The following is a 21,511-nucleotide window of genomic DNA, read 5'->3' as shown; positions in this document are numbered from 1 at the left end:
CATTGGGAGAAGCAGGTGCATCCTCTCAAAAAGCTTTCATAAACTGTTCTTTCTCTGCATTTTTAGGCACGATTACTTCGCAGTGAATGGGTATATTTGGGAATTTTATAAATAAATAACATGACAGAAGAACCAGAAATAAATGCTAGAAGCTAGCACACAGGTTTCAAGAAACTATTCAGAAAAGGAATTATTGTTTCTTTGCTTCCATGGTCTCTAAATGCATTTGCACACTTGTTTTTTCTCTTACCAGCTGTTGCCCTTTTGGACCCCAACCAGCATACTGAAGCTTTGCATTGCTGACCTCAGGGGGATACAAATTCTGGGGATCCCTGCAAAAAGAGAAAAAAAATAAGATTTCAGCTTCAGAAATGTCCTTGTTTAAGCTGCTGAACACCTGCTTTGGAAACACACCACAAAACTGTAAGATGCCTTTCAGCCAGGTTTCAGTGGACTTTTTTGACAGTAAGGTAAACACTAGCAAGTGTTGGTAAGAACAAGCACTTAAATGACAATTTCTGTTTCTTATTAATAAGAAGCTGAACATATTAGTTCCACTGCTGACTTGCCTAAGCCTTAAGAATTAGTTCAGGGATGGCAAAAAACATAATTGGATTTATCAATACTGATGATGTCCACAAAGGACAAACAATAATTATATTTTTGAATCTTACTGCCACGAGTAAAATAAATTTTATATAATAAAAATAAAATTTGGTCTTCTACACCCAATGGATTTTTTGCCTCCTAAATTTCCTTTGAATATGATGGCAGAAAAGATTAGCAACTGTATGACAACTGATACAAAGCCTGGCTTTAAAGGAAAAGGTCCTATTAGCACAAAATATCTATTTTTTTAGAAAATAAAATCTAAATGCTTTTCTTGTTCTTTCATCCATTGCCTTCATTTTGTAGCAGTGAACACAAGTGACACACAGCAAATGCAATATAGTAAAAGGAGGCTTTTTTGGTAAATGTCAAAGCAGCATAATGTCATTTTCTCCCAGCATAGATAGCATCACCTTAACTGTATTTATACTCAGCACGAATAATTACATTACATATTCTGAAGTCACATTGCAACAACCCTGTGTATCGTAATATCCTACAAACAAGAACTCTAATAACTCTGGTATAAAATATTCCTCATTAGAAGATCTCAAACTGCTTGAAAAAGTAAGGGCATTATCATCCCTGGTCTACAGACAGGAATAACAAGGCAATTTGAGGCCAACATCACTGAAAATCAGAGAAAAAAGCCAAACCCTGCCTGGCCTTTAAGCAAAAGGCCTTCTTGCACAGTGTTTTCCAGACCATGTTTTCGAAACAGAACCAAACTGGATGCAATAATTAGGCAGTAAGTGAATTCTCTTTATTGCCTGTTTGGGGCAGTAGCACAGTTGTGCTCCAGCTCTGCTCTGTCAGTCCCTGGGCTGCACATTCCCTCTGCACTGGTGCTGCTGCAGCAAGGACAAGCACAGCAGCAACAGGAATGCTCAGGATTGATTCTGTGCAACCTTTCCACTGTGAAAAAACCCTCAAACCCTCTGAGCTCTTCAAAGGGCAGCCAGAATCAGGGCAGAGCCAAGACCTGACGGCCACAGGTTCCCATTCCATCACTCCTGCAGGTGGAACCCTCACAGTAAATCTGGCAGGTTTGATGGAGATGGGATGCACTGAGGTTGTTGAGGCACTGACACTTCAAGTCTCAGTGTATCATAAGGTGCCCAGACAGCTTTTGTTTCTAGATGCAAAATGTCACCCAAAGCTGTTGCCTGTAGAGCAAAATTGTATCTTTGATTCTTTATTTTTTTTTTTTTTTTTATCTAAGAGGTGTCTTTGTGAGCAGCCTAAAGTCATTTTTGTAAGGTATGGATAAGAGAATATATAATGCACATACTGAGAGCAGCCACAAAATTCCCTTTCCTGTAGAAAGATGAGGCACACAACTTGTTCTGGCTTGTGTGCATTAGCTACTTAAGTTTCCAGTCAGCTGTGCCTTTTAGGAATCAATCTGGTTAGCTAGCTTGATTATCTTAACAGAGAGCAACCTCTGAGGGTAGAAGGAAAAGAGAAGAACAGTGAATTAAATCAAAACCCCTTTTGGGAGAAAAGAATAGCACTTCACTATTTGTCAAATGAACTATCCAGTTCTTGGGTTATTTCAGCCATGGTGAGAAGAAGAGCAAGAAATTACAAATAGAGGGAGAAATGCCATCCCTAAATAAACAGATTATACAAATTGTAAGAATTTAAAGCTGTAATGCTTCAGATGACACAGGTGGAGCTAAGGGACAGACATGCCAGTAACAGCAGATAATTCAGACCAGAGCACAGACAAGTCCTGTCAGTTCTGCTCACTGCATCATCTTTCAGAAATGCAGTTTAGAAAACTCTAAATGAGAAATGAGCAGTGAGAAATGCTGTATAAACCAGCTTTGGTAGTTGATAAGGCAGAAGGAAAAGCAAAGAGCTGTGCTGCAGACAAAAAAAAAAAGCAAAGTCATCTTCTCATTCCTGGGTATAGCCAAGGAAAAGCAGAATTACACTTCCTGTGTTCTTTCTTAACTTGTTGCATATGGTTGGAAACTTCTTTTGTAGAAAAACCTTGTGTACATCCATCCTCATGCTGTGAGCTATCCCCTTCTATCCCCAAACTGTGAAACCAGACCAAGATCCTAGTCTTAGTCCACAAATTCTCCTGAATTGGGAAATATGAAGCTATATCATCACAATGCTTTCCTCACAAATGCTCCTGAGAGATGGATACATTCATCTTGGTATATTTTGGCTTGTTTCTCATCTTTTGAGGACAATCTTCTTCCTTGAAGTAGGCACACTCACTCTCCCACCTGCAGCAAACTTCAGTACCTTGTGCAGGGAGGTTGAGAAGACTTTCCCTTGCCAAGCCTGACCTCTCAGGCTTCAGAGAAACTGCAGGAGTTACCTGGAGCTGGGGTAACCTGGAGCACCAGCAGTGCCAGGGGAACCTGAGCTGTCAGGAAGGCCAAAGGTGGAATGAGAATGGAGCTCATTCACTTGTGAACCTCACTGTGAAAGATCAAATTCTTACATATATTTGGGCATGGTCCAGGCTGGAATATGCATGGACTCCTGCTCTGGAAGCCCCAGGCAACCCATTTACAAACCCATTATCAAAGACTTTGGGTAGGAGAGAACCTTAAAGATCATCTCATTCCAGCCCCCTGCCATGGGCAGAGATGCTTCCCAGTGTACTAGGTTTCTTCAAGCCCCATCCACCCTGGCCTTGAACACTTCAGGGATGGGGTATTCTGGACAAATTGTGTCCTAGCTAACTATGAGTTAACTTCTCTAGGCTATCACATCAGCTAAAGAGAGCAGGAGGAGGGAGAGCTGTCTGCACAGCTGCCCTGGGCAGGATGGCCACAACTCTCTGATGCTCTCTTTGAGAAAGTTCTTAGTGACCCTAAAACTGAAAAACCCCTTATGGAGAGCATTTATCAAACGCCATTTCCAATTATCTCGTGCTATTCTGGGCATTTAACTCTCCTTTGTTAAATTCCTGTAGGGGAGTCAGGCCAAATGGACACCTGAGTCCCAGGAGCACTCTTCCACTTTACAGTCACATAAATGGGATCTCATGCCAGTCAAATTCTTCTGGGAAGTATGTTATTCCTATTAAACTATAGTCCTCCATAGCCGCACCCTTCCTTCTTCTCCAAAATAGCCTGCTTAAAATTCCTCTGTACTTTTCCCCCCGAATCAATCAATATTATGGGTCATCTCAGCCTCTCCAAAGAGCCAGTGCTCCTCACAGACCCTCATAATTAGGCCTTGTTCGGATTTGAGCCTGTCCCTTGTGAGCTCATTTGTGCAGGATGCTGGTTTGGAAATGGGCAGTCCTGAAGGCAGTCTGTACATCTCTGGCTCTTGGTTTAGATGAAGAAACAGGTTCACTGTATCCTCACAATATTATCAATATTTCCTCACAAAAAAAAGAACCTTAATCTTAATTTCTAGTGAAAGAAATGGCAAGACCTTATTAAACTGTTGCCATTATTCCTTCCATCTTTTACAATGATTGATCTTATAGCTGAGAAAGAAGGGAATAATACATTTCAGAGCAGACAGAAGATGGAGCAGGTGCTACATATACTCCTCCACATTAAAATGACAATGTCTGGACCAGAGGCTGTTAAATTGCTCCAGACACAGGCGTGACTTCAGCACCATGTTCAAAAACATTACTGAGGTAATAAATCGAGAAATTTGCTCATTTAAGTGAAGTTTTTTTTTTTGCCAAAAAGTCTCCCCTCAAATTTCCAAACAAGGAAAGTTCCTGAGTGGAAGCAGAGTGCTGACTGCCAAGTCATCTTTGCCTGCAATTGAGCTCAGTACAAGATGCAGAATGAAACAAAGTAATCGATCACATCTTACCTGCATTTGACTTTAAAAATTACTATTTTTAATGAGGAACTTGTTTGAAAGAGTTTGTCCTGGTTTTTGTTGGAATTTTTATACCTGAGTGTTCTCTCTTTTGACATTTTCTCCTAGAGAAGGCAAATTTCCCTCAGAGACTCCATGGTACTGGTTCTCCTTCTGAGCATAAACATGATTAACTTTTCTATATAAAGTTCTTCAAAAACAACATAAAAATACCCAGAAATTTTCCACTGTAATTGAGGAAGTGTCTCTCTTCACTTCAAGAAGAATATTTCACAATGCCAGACTGAAACTGTTTGAAACTGATAAAAGCAGTCAAATTCTGGGGTATGGTATAAGCTGTTGTTTTAAGCTCTATTTCCATAATTAAATTTTAATTTCAAATACAGAACAACAGGATTGGTATGGAAGTTCTTTGACTATGATGCCACTGTGAATAAAAATGCAACAATTTTCACCATAAGCTGCTCTGATCTGTCCATCCTCTAAAGAAATAATATAAACTATGTATATATGCTTTACTGGGGAAAATTTTGAATCTCCTTACTTCACTCTGTCATAATTTTGGAGAACATTTACTGTGCAATTAGTATGTTAAATGACAGTTGTTTATAAATGCTGCAGAAATTAAGACAGCTACAAAAGCATGTGGGGAAGGCAGAAATACCTGCTCTCGTTATCTGCATCAAGCCAGCACCAAATATTTTGAAAGACAAGAGTCCTGAGGACATCAGCTCACAGTACTTTAAGCATTTTTTATGGTTAAGTATAAAAACTATCTATCTATCTAAACTATCTGTCTCAGCACCAGAACTCAATGTCTTCACATCTACCTCTAATAACATAAAATCAGGCAGCAGCTAAGACAGATTTCTGTTTCTTTAGAAAGAGAGAAAGAAAATAGAGAATAAAGAACAGATTCAGAAGGGCAATAAGGAACTTGAAACTTCTTAATATTTAAGAGTTTTTGATGCATAATGAGAAAAAAAAAAGCAAACTGGAGAAAATTTGTAAAACCAAATAAAAGCATGTAAAACATGGGTTTTTTTTACAGGTTAATGAATAAATGTACAAAGAACCATAGATAAGGACATGGAGGAAGAGAGAAAGATTCCTAAGAGGCAGGACTCCAATTCCTTGAGTAGCAAGCACACAATTTTAATGAGTTGTTTTTAATGACTTGACACAATTAAATGACTTGTTTACTTCAAAATTCACCAAGGAGAAGAGAAGACAGGTGCCATTAAGAAAATTTCTCCCCAGGAGATACAGAGCCCTACTGAGACTCACAGTGAGATAAAATAAAATATCATACAACTGGGAATAAAGACTTGCCAGAACAGATAATCAAGAAATCAAACTGTTAGAAGATGCAACGAGAAGAACCCTCCTGGAATTCTAATAAAAGTGCTTAATTAGATGGGAAAAGCTCTTCCATTCATCTAGGCTCATCCACTATTAAATATTTAATTCTCACTCACACACACACAGATTTTCTTTACAGCACTTTTTAATGAACAAAAGGAGAAGGAGGTGAAGAAAGCAACTTGAATGTATTTATTTCAGCCGCAGATGCACATCAATTCATTCAGCTGCTCTTAAAAACATCAGCACTCACCAACCATTTCTTCCAAGATGAACGAATTCCATGTATTTAGCATATAAAAGATAAGAAGCAAGGGAATCTAAAACATTTGTCTCTAATTTGGCAATTCTCTTGGTTTCAGGCCAACAATATCAGCTCAGAGGTCTTTTTTTTATTATAGTCTGCCTATGTCTGTAACCTCCCATCAATGTAATATTTGGTACTGAGCCTGCAAAACCTTGCACTTTACTAACACCACCTTAAAATCATAGAATGGTTCGGCTTGGAGGGGAGTTTTAAAATAGATTTGTTCCAGCCCCTCTGCCATGGACAATGACACAAAAATCAATCACTTGTCAGAAAAGGAGCCACCATCTTCCATTGGTAATGGTATAAAATGATGGCACCGACCTGCCTTTCTAGTCTAAAAAACATGATTTAAAAGTGCCTCAGAGACTGGTAGACAGCCTTGGGCTGCAGTGACTCAGGCTGGAGGACTGCAAAGCATTGATCAAAACCTCTGCACTAACCCGAGTAAGCAAACAGTGGAAATGGACCTTGGGTACTGGTACCACTGAAAATGATGACATTACCATGTTTCTCATGTGACCCCTCTAAATCACCGAAGACAGAGTGAATTTTTACTGTATTTTTAAATGGAACTTTTGTTCCTGGAGTCATATTTTGTCTCCTAAAGAGACAATGAGAGGCGATAGATCTCAGGTGATAAACGCAACCACTTAAAAGCAATTTTCTCTTACTCATGTAATTTTCCTTTACTCTGTAGATCTTTCTCAGCCAGCTCTCACCTCAGTGCTGCGCAAGGCATGAGGTAAGGCACTGGATTTTCCACGGTTTCATTAGTATTTCTCTATGATAGAGACATGAAAAAATGAAAATCTAAGTATTTGAATGCTGTAAAGAAGGCTAGTCAGAATTGCAGCTATCCAAAGATCAGCTATTCAACATATGGGGGGGATAAAAGGCAGGTTAAAGAGAAAAAACTTGGTCAGCACTGAGACGTTTCAGGATGAACTGGGAAGATCTTCTGGATGAGCCTGGGTTGAGTGTGGTTCTTCTGAGCAACTCAATCCACAGGAAAGGATGTTTGTGCTGAGACCTGAGCATTTTCCACCCAGCTGACCTTGTCTGACTTTCAGGCGCTAATAAAAATATGGCACCGTGATGTGACGCCTGCAGAGAGCAATTTGGGATTATTAGTACATAAAATGAGATACAGAAATGATCTCCTAGCACCAGAGACAGCAGAAGGGCCTCGTTACAACGAGACTTCACTGGCCATTAGGTCACACTTCTAATTGGGCAAGAGATTGATTCTTGGGCTTGTGCTCTAAAATAATTTAACAGCCTGTGTTCCTTGGTTTCAAACCAAACCAGAATGACTCAGTGTTCTCTGTTTCCTTTTGAAAAACCAAGTCTTTCAGCAAATCTTCTTTCTTCTCACGTCAGCAGGATAAGGACATCCTGGAGGTTTGTGTGTGGGTTCTCAGGAGTATTGAAACACCTCTCTGAGCAGCCTCTCCCCACACAGACTGTGTCATAATCACTTAAAATTAACAAGGCATACATTTATTTGTGCCATTATTTCCATTTTCTATCAACAGCATGTGATCACTTTTAAACACCACCACAATTGGCCTGGTTTTGGGTATGGTTTGAAAGTGGGTGGCAAAATACTCTCCTTATTCAAAGGACAAAACCACCACTCCAGCTCTGCTCTTCTGCCCCATAACAGAGACATATAAACCTGAAATACCCACACAAGAAGGAATGCTTGCATTTGAAAGGGGGTATAACATCTGCCCTCGGGGATCTGCTTGTGGAAGGTCCTTTCATTCCTCTTATTTCCTATCTCTTAACTCATGTCTGACATGGGAAAGCAGCTTTTTCTATTCCAGTCTTATCTCCTCAAATTTCTAGTGGAGCATTCAGTAAATGTTAGGGTAAGGGGTGAAGAGGCTGGCGTGTCACAGTCTGGGCCATCAGCCAGGTATTTTTTCACTTTTGCCATAGGGAGACTCTCTCAGTGCTCACTGTGCCAAGGAAAATTCTGGCTGTAGCATCCATTTTCCACCCTGAGGCCTTCTCTTGCCTTCCAAAATATCCCCTTACCCTTCCTCTCCATATGTTTTGAGCTCCATAGGGGTTCAGGATGCCCATTTTGGGACAACAAGGCATTTTTAGCCTACTGCATTTGGTTAGTGATTACCTGTGGAGGGGTCACAGCACCAAGTAGCAAGGGTAACAGGGAGCCCCAGGACATGGCCTGGGGTGCACAAGAGCTGTGCCAAAGATCGCTGCATGTTTCTTAGAGGTGGGGCACTGTACAGTCCTCAGTGGTGGCACAGGTTCCTATGTAGCCCTCACGATGTGACCTGAGCCCATTAAACCCCACAACAGTGAGGAAATGCCCACAATCTTGCAGGTTTGAGTCCTCAAAACTGATTTTTTTTCACCCAAACAATCTGCTTTTTGTAGGATGTGCATCCTTCGTGCAGTGTAATCAAACATCAGTGCACTGAGAGTTTGATGGGCTGAAAGTTTATCAGCCAACCATAGCGAGGAATAATCAAGGCTCACCCTGCAGGGTGTCTCCACAGTCCCACAGCAGTGGAGCCACACCAGCTCCCTGGGGAAACCTGTTTCTTGTTCATATCCTAGTGGAAACCCCATCCAGGACCTTGAACATTAGGGTAAAATGCAAACAAAAATTTCCAGATTGCCACTACAAAAATCCACCTACAATTTTATTCCTGGGAAGGTGATGCATGGAAGCAGCAATTGCACGGGCTGTGGTTTGTCAGTGCTGTGCACCATCATTTTATAAATTCTCTTTCATCCACCTTTTCTGTCAAAACTCTGTACCAACCCAACTGTACTGAGAAGGAAAAAGGAGGAATGCCCATGCCAAGGAGCTGATTTTTGGTGGTGGCAGTCAGGAAGTGCCTGAGCAGTGAGTGTGCTTTGGAGGCTGACCACAACCAGAGACCGTTCATCCAACCTGAGGCAAGAAAACACTTTCAAATGCAGGCACGTTTCTCATCAGTGAAGCACATTTTATTAATGATTTAGACTTTAATAGGAACCCTGCCACCATTTCAGGGGGATGCTGTCTCAGAAAAACACAATGGGAGAGTTTGCTTCAAACCTTTCTTCTTTTTTTATTTTTCTTTTTGATGAACCACAAGCTACTGACCTTTTCTGTAACATAAGGAGGTTGGTTGCTGGGCTTTTCTCTGCTAAAGTGCTAACATTTGTGTCTAACTATTAATTACCCAAGTGCTATTTTTCTTTCTTTTTTTTTTTTTTTTTTTTTTTTTTTTTTTTTTTGGCATTACTCTAATTCTTAATATCAAATCCTCCCCTCAGGGGACCATTCCTTATTATTATCACTATACATGGTTTCTAAGGTGTCCACCCACATCACATCTGATTCATGTGGTAGGAATTGCTTTGCCTACATGAGAAAGGAACATTTCACATTAATTAAAAAAAAAAAATGCTGTGCAATGACCAACACGTGTAAGTGAGTGGTAAATCCCCTGGGGAAATGATTCGGAGTTGAGCTGCTGAAGTGGATTTCCTCCCACCAGCACAGCCAAGAGTCCTTCCTGAACTGCCTTCCAGGCTGAGCTGCTTTCAACCTGCCACAGCTTGGAAGTGGGTGATGCTCAAATAGTGGCTTTGCTTAATGAAATGCTGGTTCTTTCTTTTCAAAGAGGCCCAAAATGTATTCCCAAGCAATAAGCTGGTATGTGATTTAACCACTGTCCCAGTGATTTACAGGGTGTTTAATTCAGAAGATCGTGAAAAGCAAGAAGCCAAACAGCTCCATCAGGGCATGAGCCAAATGGCAGCAAACTCAGATGAAAAATTCCTGTCCACATCAGAGGATGTAAGGTCAAGCTCCATGATCAAGATACCAAATGTAACCACTCCAAGGGCCAGTTTTCTGTTGTCAAAATGCAACCAAAAAAAATCAGACATCATGAGGATGCTCTTATTTATAGTTTGGCATAAAAGTAACCACACTGTGCAGAAATGAGTTAATTAGCTATATGAACTATCTCAAAATGTGATAAAATCTATAGAATGATAATTGTTGGAGGGGGAGGAGAGAGAGGGAGTAGAAATAGGAGGTTCTTCATGAATTGCAGAATACTTATTTTAACTTATTTAACAAATTTCACGTTTTCATTTGGTTTTTACATACCTTTTCATAAAGATTTTATTTCAACCTCTACGGATCATTCTTGGGGGAAAATATTCATCTGCTCTAAGTAAAATTTAATTAGCTGAAAACGGGTTTTAATAAATACTGTACTTTTTCCTCTTAAAATAAAATGTGGGAACTAGTACAAGTTCATAAATGTCAGAGTGGAATTGTGCAGCAGTCTGTACAACAATTATCACATTTTGCCTCTACTGGGTGAGTTCAAGTTCTCTTCTTGTTTTGCAAATGGGGACACTGAGGCACAAGATTTTTTAGTGCTGCAGAGATGATGCATAACAGGACAGATCAAAATAAAATAGAGCAGGCTTGATCAAGTGGGCAGGTTTCTGAAAAAGATTGTTCCCTGAAGTTCTTTTATCTATGATTTTTAAATAATGAATCACAATTTCTTTTTACTGCCAACATGGAAATGGGAACATGTGCAAGGGTAAACTTCTTGTCTTTCAAAATGTACAGTAGGAAACAAACAAAATGATTATGTTTTCTCTAATTAACTTTAAAGTCCATTTCTTTCTTGCCAGTGGCTTGTGAAAAAACAAAAGGAAGTAGGAGGAACAGTGAGAGTTCTGCAGCGAGATCTATAGAGAGCACTTTGAAAATTAACTCACAGAGAAGCACCGGCTCAGTTCCTCTCCCTGTTATCACTTCTGTGGATCTCCAGCACGTTTTGTGCACTCACTCCACTCCTGGGACTTCTCTTGAAGTTGCTGGGGCTCAGCGTGGGGCACTCGTGCAAGATTTCACAGACCTGTAAAAGCCCTGGCAGTGCAGGCAGGAAGAGCTGAACTCAGCTCACTCCTGTTAATGCTTACCAGGTCTCCTCTGAGTACAACACATAAATCCAGCAAGAAAGAGAGATCCGGCTTAGGAATAACTGTGCCAAATTCCCTCCTTTTCAAATCCAAAATCAGTGAGGAGTGGGAATAACTGCTGATTTTCTCCCTGATCCTGGTAAGAACATTTGGAGGCTCCCACTGACATGTCCCAGCTGGATGTGCTGAGAGCTCCTGCAAGGGGGTCAGCACTAATCCCTGACACTGGCTGTGTCCTGAGGGAAATGGTTCATGCAGAACTGGGTGAGTGTTGGGAGGTCTGAAAAAACATGTTTTATTCTGGGCTTTATTCGAGGGAATGAAAACACAGCTGTAAAAAAGTGTAACGTTTCTGCTGGCCGCAGCAAAAGATGAAATACAGAAGTATTAGATATCCAATCCAAAATTTGCTCTTGCTTAAGACCTGTAGTGACAGATCACACCACCAGCATGCACGGCTGTGAAAACACCTTAACACTGCTGAGAGAGATCCTGCAACTGGGTGAGGGAAACACTCTGCTCAGTCCCAGCCTGCCCACAAAAACTCTGATGTAACAAAGTTGGGTTTTTTCCCCTTATTTCAGTGAGAGATGTGAATGACAAAAATATTTCATATTAGACCCACAAAAGAACAATTTTTTGTTGAATAAAAATAAGAATAAATTTTTATTTTCCAAAATTAGGAAAAATAATATTAGGAAATAACTACATATGGTTCTGGAGTTCCCAAGCACCTTGCAGGGAGAGCTCCCTGTTCCACATCTGGACCTGCACATCCTACCTCGGTACTTACAAATTAACAAGCAGTCGGCAACTGCAATGCTGCGAGTGCAGCTGCGGGCTTGTGAGAAGAGCCCGGCGAAAACCTTTACAAATGACAGTAGCAGCGGGCAGATGCGAAGGGCGGCGGCGCTCAGAGGGCAGCGCACGGGGCAGGACGGAGATGCTCGTCCCGGGGACTCGGGGCTGGGTCCAGCAGATGGCAGCCGGCGCCAGCAGCGCCTCCTCGGGCTTCGGCAGAGCCGGGGACACGAAGGGAACCGGAGGGGAACGCATCCCCTGCACAGCTTCGGGAAAACTGCGGACACATCCCCTGCGCACCCCCGGGAAAACTGCGGACACATCCCCTGCGCACCCCCGGGAAAACTGCGGACACATCCCCTGCACAGCTCCGGGAAAACTGCGGACACATCCCCTGCACACCTGCGGAAAAACTGCGGCACATCGCCTGCACAGCTCCGGGAAAACTGCGGCACATCCCCTGCACAGCACCGGGAAAACTGCGAACACATCCCCTGCACACCTCCAGGAAAACTGCGGACACATCCCCTGCACAGCTCCGGGAAAACTGCGGCACATCCCCTGCACACCTCCGGGAAAACTGCGAACACATCCCCTGCACACCCCCAGGAAACTGCGGACACATCCCCTGCGCACCTCCGGGAAAACTGCGGACACATCCCCTGCACACCCCCGGGACCTCCCCCTGTGTGAACCATGAGCCACGGGCCACTGAAAGCAGAAGGAGGCAAAGCAGCGGGGGCTCCGAGCCCGAGTTTGCCAAGAGGCTGTGAGAAAAGCTGAGATAACACAAGGGAGGTGCTAAATCTGCGTGATCTCTTTCTTCCGCCTCGGGCTTATTTTAATTTTTAAATTTGATCCTTTGAGTCTGTGTCAGTGGCATCTATTAGTTGTCCTATACAGGCCCAGTGTGAGGAGTTTTGCTTTGACAACAGCTCTTGTGGAAAAATGTTGCAGTCCTGCAAAAAATACCATTTGGGAACATACATACTGAGGACATTCCCAAATTGGTTCGTCAAACTTATTGAGAGCTCAAAATGAAATCTGGGAAAGATTGCTGTGATCTCCTTTTAACTTCAGGCACAGCCTGAATCTGGAGAGGCTGCAGAACGTGGCAAAAATAATTAGAAAATTCCCTTTAAAAAACAAATTATGCTGGCAGATTAATGACATGTTATTTAAAAAGTGATGCCAGAGATTAGGTTAATTGGCTTCCTTATTAGTCAGCCTCGGCAGGGGAGTAGCAAGGGCATGAGCAGGTGCAAATCCTAAATTGCCTGGCCTTCCCAATGAGGCAGATCATAGCTCAGGATGGGGAACAGGACACAAAGGGACACAGGAGTGAGTGTCTGCTGAGCAGGAGGGACACTTGGAGGGGAGAGAGTTTGTTCCCCAGCAGTCACAGTGTGGGCCACTGAGCTGGAGAGATGCTGAGGCCATGGGGACACACCAACAGGGTGCAAAGCTGTGCCTGCTCGCAGGAGAGGGAGAACTGAAAACAGTTTGTAAAAGTGGCACAGGGCTCATTGCTCAGTACAGAATTTTATCACTCCCATTATTGGCAGGTGGAGGACAAGGATGGCTTCTTGAGGACGGCAAATCCAATCACCACCAAAGAACCTGGAATGTCAAACGGAACTGAACCTTGTGCTGTGTCAGTGTGCTGTGTCCTGCCCTCAACAACCTTCATCCACAGATATCCATCAGGGCAATATTCCTGTGTTAAATCGGTGATGAAGAGGGTTTTTTCCCATCATCCAACAGCAGCTCCACTTTCAGCTGATGTATTTGACCACCTGTAATCACCTGTGATCACGATCACTGTTAACCTCCTAGACCTGTCCCCTCTGTTCATGCAGCACCCTAAAATATACACAGAGCTCAGAGGAAGGATAAATGCCCATGTTCCCTGGAAATAGCAGTGTGCTTGCCTTTCCACCACCCACATGTACCAAGGTCAGTGATATTGTCACTCCACAATATAGTTTACACTTCACAATATAATTTAATAACCCTAAACTCTGCAAACCACACCTTTACCAACGTGGGATTCAGTGATCCTTCCAGCCCTTCTTCAGCTCTCAGTCTCCTGATCCAGCAGCACCCCATGCTGTGGGGACACCAGTGCCTGACACACCTGTGTGCCTTCTGGCGTGCTCTCACTTCCCAGATTTCCCCTTTATGCTGGAAACTTCTCCTCTGGCACATCCAACCCTTCAGTTTCCTGCACCACTGCCCAAGCAAACACAGAGAGCAAGTGGAGCCACAGCTGGGTGCCCAATGGACTTGAGGCTGGGGGAACAAGGAGCTGGTTGTCAGGGACAAAGAAAGGTCATGCAATACTAGAGAACTGCTTGAACCACTGTATTGTTATTTTTTAGCATTCCTAATCCATGTTATGTATGATACTTCTATTTTTTCCACCTTTGTTTTGTCTGGAATAGAGCTGTGCTGTCAGTCAAGCCTTTTTTGCTCCTAGCCAGGCTTGCTGCAGGCACAAAGCTTATGTGCTCATGCTGTGTCTTCATCCTGTTGCTGAACACTTTCAGCCCACAAGCTACTGCTCAGATACACTGCCAGAAAGATGGAGTTTTCACAACTAAGCATATTGGGTAAATTCTCGGAAAAAAACCCAGCCCAACCAACCAACCAACACAAAACAAAACATAACCAAACAAAACAAACCGAGGGGAAAAAAAACCAAAACCAAAACAAACAAACAAGAAAAATCATACACACACAAAAAACCAACAACAACAACAACAAAAGGAACACAAAAAACAAAGAGCAGATTGTGGCAGGGAAGGGAAGAGACTGAAGAAGTCTGGAGTGTGTCACATGGACACTACAGCTTTCACAGGCTTGATGGTGAGAAATCCCCTTATTTCCATGTTCCAACCATACATGGAAACAATTTAACATCAAGCTCATGATTTTTTGTGGTGAGGAGATCACAAGACACAAGCTGGAAGGAAGCAGGCTGCACATGCTCCAAGGTTCAAAGATTTTACATCATGTATGTCTCTGGTACCCACTTTTTTATACAAATTATTGTTTTTCTCTCACTAAGTAGATGACAAAGAAGTTATTTTAGCTTTGTTGTTGTTGTTGTGTGAGGGTTTTGTTGGGTTGCAGGTTTTTTGTGGGTTGGTTTGCTTGTTTTCTCCTGTTAACTTTTTGGTTTGTGTGTGGATGTGCATGGACCAGTATGCTGAGACAAAGCCTTGAGAAGCACCTGAATGTAGCTAAGATTTTTATCCAGAAAAATGCTGAGGATGTCTTAATATCTCTACTTCTCCACTATTAAACCCATTGGTTACTGTACCAAAAAAGGGCAGGGGGCTAAAAAATGCAGGCGTTGCAATGTCTGATTTCTAGGCCTTTTGCCCTTAAGATGTCATAGCCCTGCTGAGGAATGAGTTCTCTGAGGACTGCCCGGTGGGAATGCTGCTGATCCATAGTGCTCAGAACAGTGGGAGCTGCCTGCAGAAAGCAGCAGCAAACACTGAGCACACAGGCACGGCCAGGACCCTGCTCTCTCCCAGGGCAAGCCCCTGGAGGCAGAAATCAACTGGTCTTTAGGACATGTTCCAGTGTTTTCCTGAGTCCCAACCCGTTTAATACAGTGATAGTGGTGAGAGAAATCAGATGGAAACGGAGAGGGGAGGTTCACACTGGATATAAGGAGAAACTTCCTGCCCATGAGGATGGTCAGGCAGTGTTGCCTAATGATACTGTGCAATCTCCATCCCTGGATTTTCAAAATCCATCTGGATAAACCTCTGAGTAACCTGGTTTGAGCAGGAGGATGGACTTTGGAAGTGTTTCCAGCCTGAGTTACATGATCATCTATAATCACTCTGCATACAAACCAGAAAGATTTTTTTTTAAATCTTACATGTTTTGCCAGCTATTTCAAAGATCTAAAATACTTACTGTCTGTTTAGCCATAGTATTTTTCTAGTTGCCAAAATGGCAACTAAAAAAACCTCAGCAAGTATTTGAATGAGTCCTGTGCAGTGCACTACAGAAATGGCAGAGCACAACTCCATTGTCCCTTTTTATCATTTCTGCACAGTTATCAATCACCTTTAAGATACTTAAAACACACAATCTGGCAGCAGCTTCCTGCCTTTTAGCTTCACATTTAGTGACAATGAATTGAGGAATTTTGTTGTTTCAGTTATGCATTTCCATTGGTGGGTGCCATGGAAATGTCACCCTGAGATGCTCTGCTCCAGCACATGCTTACATGTGACTCTGGTGTGGTGGCATCCCATTCCTCACCAGCTGGGCTTGGATTGCATACAGGAAAAGAATGTATCTTTTAAGGGAAAAGAAGGTAAGCACTAAGAGAAACCCCAAACTCTAAAGAAACAAGGCAGGTGACATGAGTGGGTGGGTGATGGAGTTGGAACCCCAGGCATCGTAAAGACAAAGCATAAAAAGAGAGATTGGAAAAACTGCAGCTAATCAAAGCTAAAGAATCAAAGAACCACAGAGTAATTCAATGGTTTGGGTTGGAAGGGACCTTAAAATCATTCAGCTCCAATCCCCCTGCCCTGGGCAGGGACACTCCACCAGACCAGGTTGCTCAAAGCCTCACCCAACCTTACTTTGAACACTCCCAGGGTGGAGCAGCCAGGATTCCTCTGGGCATCCTGTGCCAGGCTGCGTAACACTCAGAGGAGAGAATTTATTCCCAATGTACAGTCTAAACCTGCCCCTTTTCAGTTTGAAGCCTTGTCCTAACACTCCATGCCCTTGTAGAAAATCCCTCTCCAGCTCACTTCAGGTCCTCTTCAGGCACTGAGAAGCTGCAATAAAGTCTCCCCAGTGTCTTCTCCTCTCCAGTGCTCTGGTGAGTGGCCAACCACGGCCCTCAGCCAGACACCAGCACATCTATATTCTAGACAACCCCCCTGAAATCTGGAATATGAAATTCATGTAGTCTGACTCTCTGGGGGAAGCTGAGTACTTCTGTTTCCAGACTTTGTCATCTTTTGCACAGCAACACAGCCTGGTGGATGCTGCAGCTGAAAGCCAGGCCAGGGCTGTCACAGGAAAGCATTTGTCACAATACACATTGTTTTGCAGGATTCTTAATGGCTGAGTTTTTAAATGAAGACATTGAAAAATCGCTTACCCATGAGGTATTTTGCTGAGGACATAATATGCTGTGTATGAATGCTGATACACCTGCAAAACAAAATTAAGAAAAAAGACAACAACAACAAAAGAAAAGAGATTAGTAACTGTCACCTGTGTTAATGGGGCTTGCTTTTTTTTTTTTTTTTTTTTTTTTTTTTTTTTTGGCAAAAATAGCCTAGCATTTTTGGCTGAGAAGCTCTTCTAAACACTTCAAAATCTGTAGTAGAAAAGAACAATGCATTAATCCACTTAAAGCTGTTGTGTGTTTTTCCTCCTGCACTTTTAGTCCTGTGTTTGGCACACCCAGATGCTCGGTGTCGTTGCCATGGCCACCAGGTCTTTGATTAAACTGGGGGCACACGGGCTCTGCAAAGGCTAAATATAGACCAGCCATTAATGAGGACACCTTGGTCAGCTGGAGACATTCTCCATCATTATAACTAGGCACAAAGCACGGGGCTTGGTTGGTTTTTTTTTGCTTTATTTCCACATAAATAAAGCAGGGAGCGGTGCTGGGGGATAGCAGACCCCTGTCAGTCAGGAAATAAAACTCTATTGAGTCAAGGCATAAAGCTGACCTCATGTTTTTATGACCTGCTAAGTTGCATCTTCATATCAATCTGTGCTCTGTGGGCCTTGGGGAGGAGCTGGCCAGCTTGCACAGCAGCTCATCTCACAGGGAGCAGTTTATTACTTATTTTCTAAGCAGTAAATAATAACAGCAGAGTCAAAGCCAGTGATTTAAGAGGTGGTGATTTTCCGCTGGTGACAGCAGTCCCTTACAGTGATCAGGAGTCAGGGCACTAGTGTGAAAGGTCTAAATATGAGTCATTTTATACAAATTTATACACGGCATCCCTTTGTGAAATTCTGTCCTGTTACTATATGCAAGTAAAGAAATAAATCTCCTAGCAATCATTTCATTTGGCTTCTGCTTAAATCTTTAAACCATTTTTGCTGTCCAACAGGTCTCAGAAAGCATCCTGTCCCAGAGGACAAAGGAAAAATTTCTTGAATACTTGCTTCACCAAGCAAGTTTGATCAAGATTATTTTGATCAAACTCTGCTTTTGCACAAATATTTATATTTTTTATGCTTATGCCAAGAAACCATGAGATGTGCTGGATGGTGCTGCCAGCCCCAGCAGGGGCCATGCCAAGCACACCATTAGTGTCATAAATAAGCATGGTTTGCTCCCTGCCACACTGGAGGACAAACCTGTGTCTAGAACAGCCCTGCAGCTTCTGGGGTCTCAGGGAAAAGGCAGAAAATCATGAGACACATCAGTAAACACACAGAACATTATCCTGCAAATATCAAATCACACTTCTCTGTTACAACTTGAAACCAAACACTGAATCCTTCCACTACTGCATGAGCTCCATGAGAAACAGGCACAGAGGTGAAAGCACTGGATTTCTACCTATGAAATGTAGAGACTGATGTTGGATTGATGTGATTTTCTTCTTCCTTATGCAATTCACTCCCTGAATTACAAGAACATCATGAGGTCACATCTCCAGATCCTGTCTCCTTTCAGGCATTCAGATCCATAAGGGCTCTTCACACAAGGCGAAGCTCTGGTGTGTTGGTATCTGGGAAGGTCTTGGAATACAAGTGAATTCACCTCAAGCCAGCATTTATTTTTGTACAAGTGTCCTTTTTAGATCCACCTGTGTCAGATGATGCCAAATAAATTATCATTTTCTCAATCATACCAAAGAGCTCTTGAATCTTCTGATGCTGATACCTGAGACCTGGCTGATGCATGCAGCCTTAGAGTTTATTCCAGCTTTGATGAAATCCTAAAACTGATAAAATTCCTTAAAGAAAAACACTTGAAGACTGAACCTGCCTACAGATCCAAAAAAACCTGGTAATACATTGTCATTAAATACTGAGACACTTTTGTCTTCCAATATCCTGGCAGTAGGTTGGAGAAAATGATGTAGAAATATAAATTCTGATCTGAGTTGTTCAAGGTTATAAGCCATGCTGTGTTGTCACAAAACAGAGACATAAACCCCCCAAAATGAGAATGAACAGATGCCTTCAGGGGAAAATTGAAAAATGTGGCAGGCTGGAAGGAAAAGAAACAGCCAGGGAAGTTTGAACAGCACACCTGCTGATGTCCTTGCTTGTGGTACAGAGTCCTACACCCTGTTGGAGAGTTCAGAGCTGTCTTAGAGGCATTAATGGAGACTGAGCAAAAGCAGTCTTCTCTTTGCTGAGAGAGTTTAGGACTGAGGGGAAAAAAAAGTTGCAGGACACTCAAAGAGCTCTTTTATTTTCTGAATGTCATTTGTCATCATCTTGGGTCTTTGGCCAGACTCTAAAATATCTCACATCAGCTGTGCTGTAGTATACAGACTTCAAAGGCTTCCACCTGACAGAGTCCTCTCACTGGAGCAAAATTTTCTCAGACAAATCCCTATGATGTGTAGGTTTGCTTATGTAAAAAAGAACTATTTGTATGAGCAGAAATTTCAGGATCAGACATTTACTATTAATATTACAGTTGTTAAGGACACAAGCATATGCAGCTCAAAAATCCCTCTCAGCCCAAGCATTTCAAACCTATTTGGAAAATACTCTGCCAGCAGACAAGAATCCAAGAGGAAAACCACTTTATGTCTTTCTGAGAAATTAAATGGTGGCTTTCCTCTTAAATATGCAAACCAAATGAAGTTAACTGAACTTTTTGAGAGGATGACTATGTTTGCTTAATATCCCTACCAAATGTCTGCTGGTCAAGATGAATTTGGTGTTCACTTAGCAGCAGGAAAACCTCGCAGCAGGGAAAAGTGCAGGGAAGAGATGAGCATTCTTCCAAAATTCAAACTAAGCCTCAGAGAATGGAGAGTACTTTAAAGTCAGTATTCACTTCATTAAGTGTCTTTTTCTAAAGCTTGGCAAACAAAAATAGCTGTATAAACTCTGTGCTCCCCTTTTCTATCAAAGAGCTTGGTAAAAGCCATTGGCTGATTTGATGCCCTCAGCCCTGATTTCCAGCTGGATTCCAGAAGCTTTCCAGCTCCTCTCAGCAGAGAGGCATATTTGGGTGTAGCAGAGGTTTTGGCAATTGTTTTGCTCTGTAGACTCTGTGTGTCAAGCCATCCCACCAACACAAGTCAGAACAGGTTTGAGAGTGCTCTGAAGGGCTCTGGGTATCTGCACAATCAGGTCACAGAAGCTCCCATGCCAGCTGTCACCAACAAGTGCTGTAAAAGTCATTATGACAAAACCATTGGGCCAGAAACACTCTCCCACTGGGCTTCTCATCCCAGGTCACAGCATGGATCTTGTTTACTTTCAATCTAAATTATTCTCTGCAACACGTGTGTGTTTACACTGAAATCATAAAGGGACTGAGAGACAGATCTATCTGTTCCATTGAAGTCCTGGAAAGGCAATTATCTCTCCAAAATTCAAAAGAATGCAGGGCTAATTATATGTACAACACCTTGTTGTGAAGCCACTGACCTGGTTTTATGCAACCAACAGAAGAAACCTGGACCTGGGTCAGATGACCACAGAAAAGGAAACACTGAAGCACACAGAGCAGCAGAGAAGGGCATGTGCCTCTCCCATGCCACCAGATTCCAGAGGAATTTGAAAGTATTCGAAAGAATTTGAAAGAAATTCCAGAGGAATTCTATACTTTCTTTGAGACTGTGGTTCAAAGAAAGTACAGAAACACAATGGACGAAATAATTCCTGTGCCCTGTCACTGCAGAGCAAATTATGGGGTGAGATGTACTGGAAGTACTTGTTAAAGTGCTGTGAGGATACTGGTCCCTGTCCAGCAGGGCTTACTGAAATAGAAACTATATGGTATGTAAGCATAGAGTGGATTTGGACTCATTTATTCACTGAGACTCTTCGTATACTTTAATTAGAATCCAGAGCTCTTGTTTTTGCCCCAGAGTAACAGCAGAAATATGTGACACATATCCAAGAGATTTGTGAAATGGGTTTTCGGCACCTTATGGCTGGTTTGAAAGACTGCACTACCTGCTGAGGGTTTATCACAAGCATCAGAAAAAATGAAAGAGTTTAGTTTACACTTCCATCTCCTCTGTCTGTCGGTTCCTGTCTCACTTTGTGGGCTGATGGCAGGCCAGCACCAGCAATAACCAACATTTATGGAAGGCTTTCTTTAGTGTTTGCGTGACAAGGTGCTGAACCAATACAAAGAAGAGGCACCTCATTTCAAGGAGGTTTACAAACAAAGAAAGGGGGAAAGGCTCCCCAAATCAGCCCACTCCACTCACCTTCCTAGAGGCTTTTCTACCAGAACAGCTGGTTTAGGGTCTTACCACCCAGCACATAAAACAGCTCATGGATTTGGGATTATACCCAGGTGGACTGGCTGCCATGAGCTCATGATTGTTACTTACTTGATAAATACAGAAATAAAACATGCTTTGCATCCATTTTCTAAATGGCTCCATAGAGCCGCCTGGCCCTTCATACAGCAGT

General features: G+C 42.4%; 1 protein-coding gene and 1 long non-coding RNA gene across 2 annotated transcripts in view; both read right to left on the bottom strand.

The window, feature by feature from the left end:
* LOC136358485 (uncharacterized) overlaps positions 1-21,511 on the bottom strand; it is a 1,172,843-nt gene that overhangs the window by 11,665 nt on the left and 1,139,667 nt on the right. The gene's annotated exons all lie outside the window — the stretch shown is intronic.
* Positions 17,021-21,511, bottom strand: part of LOC136375401 (dipeptidyl aminopeptidase-like protein 6) — a 133,183-nt gene continuing 128,692 nt past the window's right edge. Inside the window, exon 6 of the mRNA XM_066340918.1 lies at positions 17,021-17,077. Coding sequence (XP_066197015.1) covers positions 17,021-17,077 — 57 coding nt within the window. The remainder of the gene's footprint in view (positions 17,078-21,511) is intronic.

Source organism: Sylvia atricapilla, chromosome 1 (genome assembly GCF_009819655.1).
Source record: "Sylvia atricapilla isolate bSylAtr1 chromosome 1, bSylAtr1.pri, whole genome shotgun sequence".
NCBI classification, from domain to species: Eukaryota; Metazoa; Chordata; class Aves; order Passeriformes; family Sylviidae; genus Sylvia; species Sylvia atricapilla.
Note: the sequence above shows the minus strand (reverse complement) of the source record. Positions and strands in the feature narration are given on the sequence as shown.